The sequence below is a fragment of the Dendrobium catenatum genome, unplaced genomic scaffold (assembly GCF_001605985.2).
Source record: "Dendrobium catenatum unplaced genomic scaffold, ASM160598v2 fragScaff_scaffold_1240, whole genome shotgun sequence".
NCBI classification, from domain to species: Eukaryota; Viridiplantae; Streptophyta; class Magnoliopsida; order Asparagales; family Orchidaceae; genus Dendrobium; species Dendrobium catenatum.
The window spans coordinates 29,808-33,768 of record NW_021319702.1 but is presented as its reverse complement, the minus strand read 5'-3'; the positions used below and the strand labels follow the sequence as shown (position 1 = coordinate 33,768).

General features: G+C 40.1%; 1 protein-coding gene across 1 annotated transcript; it reads left to right on the top strand.

Moving 5' to 3' along the window:
• The first annotated feature begins 2,806 nt into the window (after positions 1–2,806).
• Positions 2,807–3,460, top strand: LOC110094008. The gene is made up of 2 exons (XM_020819099.1): positions 2,807–2,990; positions 3,219–3,460. Exons 1-2 carry the CDS (start codon positions 2,807–2,809, stop codon positions 3,458–3,460), a joined length of 426 nt encoding a protein of 141 aa, XP_020674758.1.
• The last annotated feature ends 501 nt before the right edge of the window (positions 3,461–3,961 follow it).

Here is a 3,961-nt window from a genome sequence, read left to right as displayed (position 1 = left end):
ATCCGACTCTACGTTCTTCTCTAGAGTTGATAGAGAAAAGCAAGTGATTTACAACGTAGACAAAGACAAACAGCCGATGCAATATCAAGAAAAGCCTAAGCATACCTACAACACCAACCCCCAACCGAAGTTGATACTAGGGGGAAATGATAAGCCACAAACTTATCAAGGTGGTGGAGAACGACCGAGACAGGAAATAGGAACTGGTGATAGAATGTTCCAATCCCTCAAAGATAAAATGAATAAAGAATATTCATTCAAGAGGGAGAGTGTCGCCAAATTAATTTGACAAGTGTTGAAATCGGGTTTAGAACTGCCTGAATGTAAGAGACCCGAAGAGTCGAAGCACACTGGGGACCCAAATTATTTCCCATATCATCGGGTACTTAGCCATCCTATTGAAGATTGCTACATCTTCAAGGATTGGCTTTAAAGAAAATATCAAAAAGGGAAACTCAAATTGTCAGACAATATGTTTTCTCACCATAAAAAGGAATCCACTTGGGTAGTCACATCCTCTTCCATACCCCTGGTTGAAGAAAGAAGAAAAGAAAAGAAGCCAATTCAAGAAGAACAATGGGAGACTGTGGTCTCCATGAAGACTATGAAAATATTGAAGCAGCTTGAAGGAGTCCCAGGTGTAAAGTGGAAGTCTCCTATTGAGCCAATGATAGATTTGAAGGTGGTACCATTGGCACGACCTTCTACTTCTAAACAATTTTCCAATCAAGCTGGTTCTTCATAGACTGGAAAGATGAAATTATCCAAGAAGAAGACCAAGCTGAAGAAGCCCAAGGAGAAAAAAACTGCAACTCAAAGGGTTATCGATAGTTTGGATGAGTATTATCAAACTGTGAGGAGACCTATCAAGCTCGTTGACTTCATGTCAGAGCTTAAAATAGATGAAGCCGAAGAAGAAGATGAAGATTCTCTTCCCAAAAAAGTATGTCGGGTCATCTCGGTGGCGCCGAGTACATTGACAAAAGGAGAATACACTGAAGAAATGCCCTTTGAATCTTGTATGATGATGTTGCCAATGAATTACAGTTCGGAGGAGGATTTTTATTTTCGAAAGGGAGATGAATCAGACCCTAGCATATCGTCTCGGATGGGACATGTAAACCTGGGTGGTGACTCTGAATCAACAGATGAGTCCCTAGATACAATAATGACTGACTCTGAAGAAAATGTTCCATCAAATGACTCTGAACCAGAGGAGATTGCTCAAGTGCAGTTAAGAAGCGGCAAGATACTACCGCCTCCACCGAAGAAATGGGTCTCCAACAAAGACAAGTATAAAGAAATAGTTATCAACAATGATATTATCTCTGAAGATCCTTAGAAAAAGAAGACTTCAACCAGTGGGATAGATTATAATATATTATCTCATCTGAGGAAGATACCAGCACAACTTAGTACGATGCCTTGATAATGTCTAAAGACCTTCGGGAGACTTTAATTCAGGCTCTCAAAGATCCTAAAAAATACGAGGCGTATTTTGCTGAACGCAATTTAACTGAAGTTCTAATGGTTTGTAATGATCCATTCGTTACCTTCTCTGAAGAAGATATGATGCTTGGGACTGCATATCACAATCGTCATCTGTATGTTACTGCAGAGAGCGATAGGCTGATCATCAGTCGAATCCTGATCGATCCTGGATCCTCCGTAAATCTGATAAGCTTGAAAGCACTAAGATCCCTCTACCTTGATGTCGAACACCTAGGACCTGGTAAGATGATGGTGCATGGCTTCAACGAAAAAAGGTCAGAAAACCCTTAGATCATTCATGCTCCCTCTTGTATTTGGAGAGCTCCACACAGAAGCTAAATTCCACGTAATTGATGCTGATACTTCATTTAAGGCGCTATTGGGTCATCCCTGGTTGCATGAATATGGTGTTGTCCCGTCAACACTACACCAGTGTATGAAATATCTCAGAGATGGAGAAGAGTTCATGATCTCAAGTGATATTCAGACCTTTACAGTTCATGAAGCAACAGTTTATGAAGATGCATGGTATTTCATGCCAAAGAAGCAAAAGTCTTCGAGCTCCCTCGAAGCTAAAGCATCAAATTCAAAGACTACAAAGAAACCTGAACGAGAAGGTCAGAAGAAGCAGGTGGGGAGAAAGAAGGCAAGGCCGACTCTTCCCAAAGCATCAATCATTCCAAAAGAAAAAAAGCATATAATTCATCTTGGGAATGACACAGATGAAGATGATGTTACTCCCGCTAAATCTCGGAATGTATTCCAGTCCATAGACGAATGGAGTAGGTAGATCAAATTTTCAAATGATGATTATGATTACGACTCTATTTATATGAACATGGTGCAGAATGTGTTCTCTAGAAGAATAGACAGCCTATCAATTTCAGATAGTGTGCTCATAGTCATGCGTGTTCCCTTACGAAATTTTGAGGAAATCATTTCGTGCGAGGTTCATAAAGTTGAAGAACTCGCCACCCTCTATCTGCCTCCCCGTAAAAATGGGACTGTGCCCAAGAATGTGCTATATTCCACGGGAGTTTGTGAAGAGGAGAATCATGACTGGGATTGCATGCTCATCGACTCCAAGGAATTATTTTCTACGAGGCTACCTAGGTTCAATACCAAAAATATTCAAAAAGTGCTACAAAAACAGGTCAACAATCCTACCACCAAGAGACAACTTCGTACAAGTTTGTGCCTCTAGTATGGAAGGAATCCACGTCCACTACGATGGAAAGATATAGATGTAAATAAAGGTATTGGATTCATCAAGCAAAAATTCCTCCGAAAAGAGACTTGTCGGGTGATCACATGCATGGAAGTTGAATCCGATGATGATGGTACTGAAGAGATATATGAAGCTGATGTTTATGATGAGCAGCCCGTAGAAGCCGAACCTGCACTAGAAGAGCTTAAAGATGGTGGACAGGCAGCCACTATGGATGAACTAAAAGAAGTTAACTTGGGAACTAAGGAGGATCCTCGCCCAACCTTCATTAGTTCTCTCCTACCCAAAAAATAAATAGAATAAATAAAAGAACTTCTCTGTGAATTCAGAGATTACTTTGCCTGAATATATGCTGAGATGCCCGGCTTATCCCCTTATATAGCAGTTTAAAGATTAGCAATCAAATCGGATGTAGCACCTGTCAAACAAACTCCAAGGAGAATGAGACTAGAGATTGAATAACAAGTGATTGCAGAGATGAAGAAGCTTATTGATGCAGGCTTTATTCATGAAGAAAAGTATGCTGACTGGATTGCTAACATTGTCTCTGTAAAGAAGAAGAATGGACAAATTCGTGTCTGCATTGACTTTAGGGACTTCAACAAGGTGTGCCCAAAAAATGACTTTCCACTCATTGTATCAGAACTACTAGTAGATAATACTTCCAACTATGACATGTTCTCATTCATGGATGGCTCATCAAGCTACAATCAGATCAAGATAGCTCCTGATGATGAATAACATACGTCGTTCAGAACGCCCATCAAAATTTTCTACTACACAGTCATGCCCTTTGGCCTGAAGAACGCTGGTGCCACCTATCAGCAGGCGATGACTCACATATTTGATGATTTGATACATCAGAAGGTTGAGTGTTATGTAGATGACCTTGTTGTTAAAATCCTTGGCCGAAAAGATCATTTGAAAGATCTCAGAATTGTATTCGAGAGGATCAGAAGATATGATCTAAAGATGAACCCTCTCAAATGTGCATTTGGGGTATCCTCAGGCAAATTCCTGGGTTATATTTATTGCAAACCTATTTTTTATGTATTATGTTTTGATGATTGACAAACACTATTTCTCTTGGACCACTTGTTGCTTCTAACTTTTCAGGAATCGAAGATCGGACGATCAAGAAGGAGCCAAGTTTAGGATTGCGTAGGTTTAGGGTTGAGTCAGTCTGTACGTTTGATTTTCACCTTTTGAGTCTACTTGTAATCTACTGTCTGGAGATCGTTT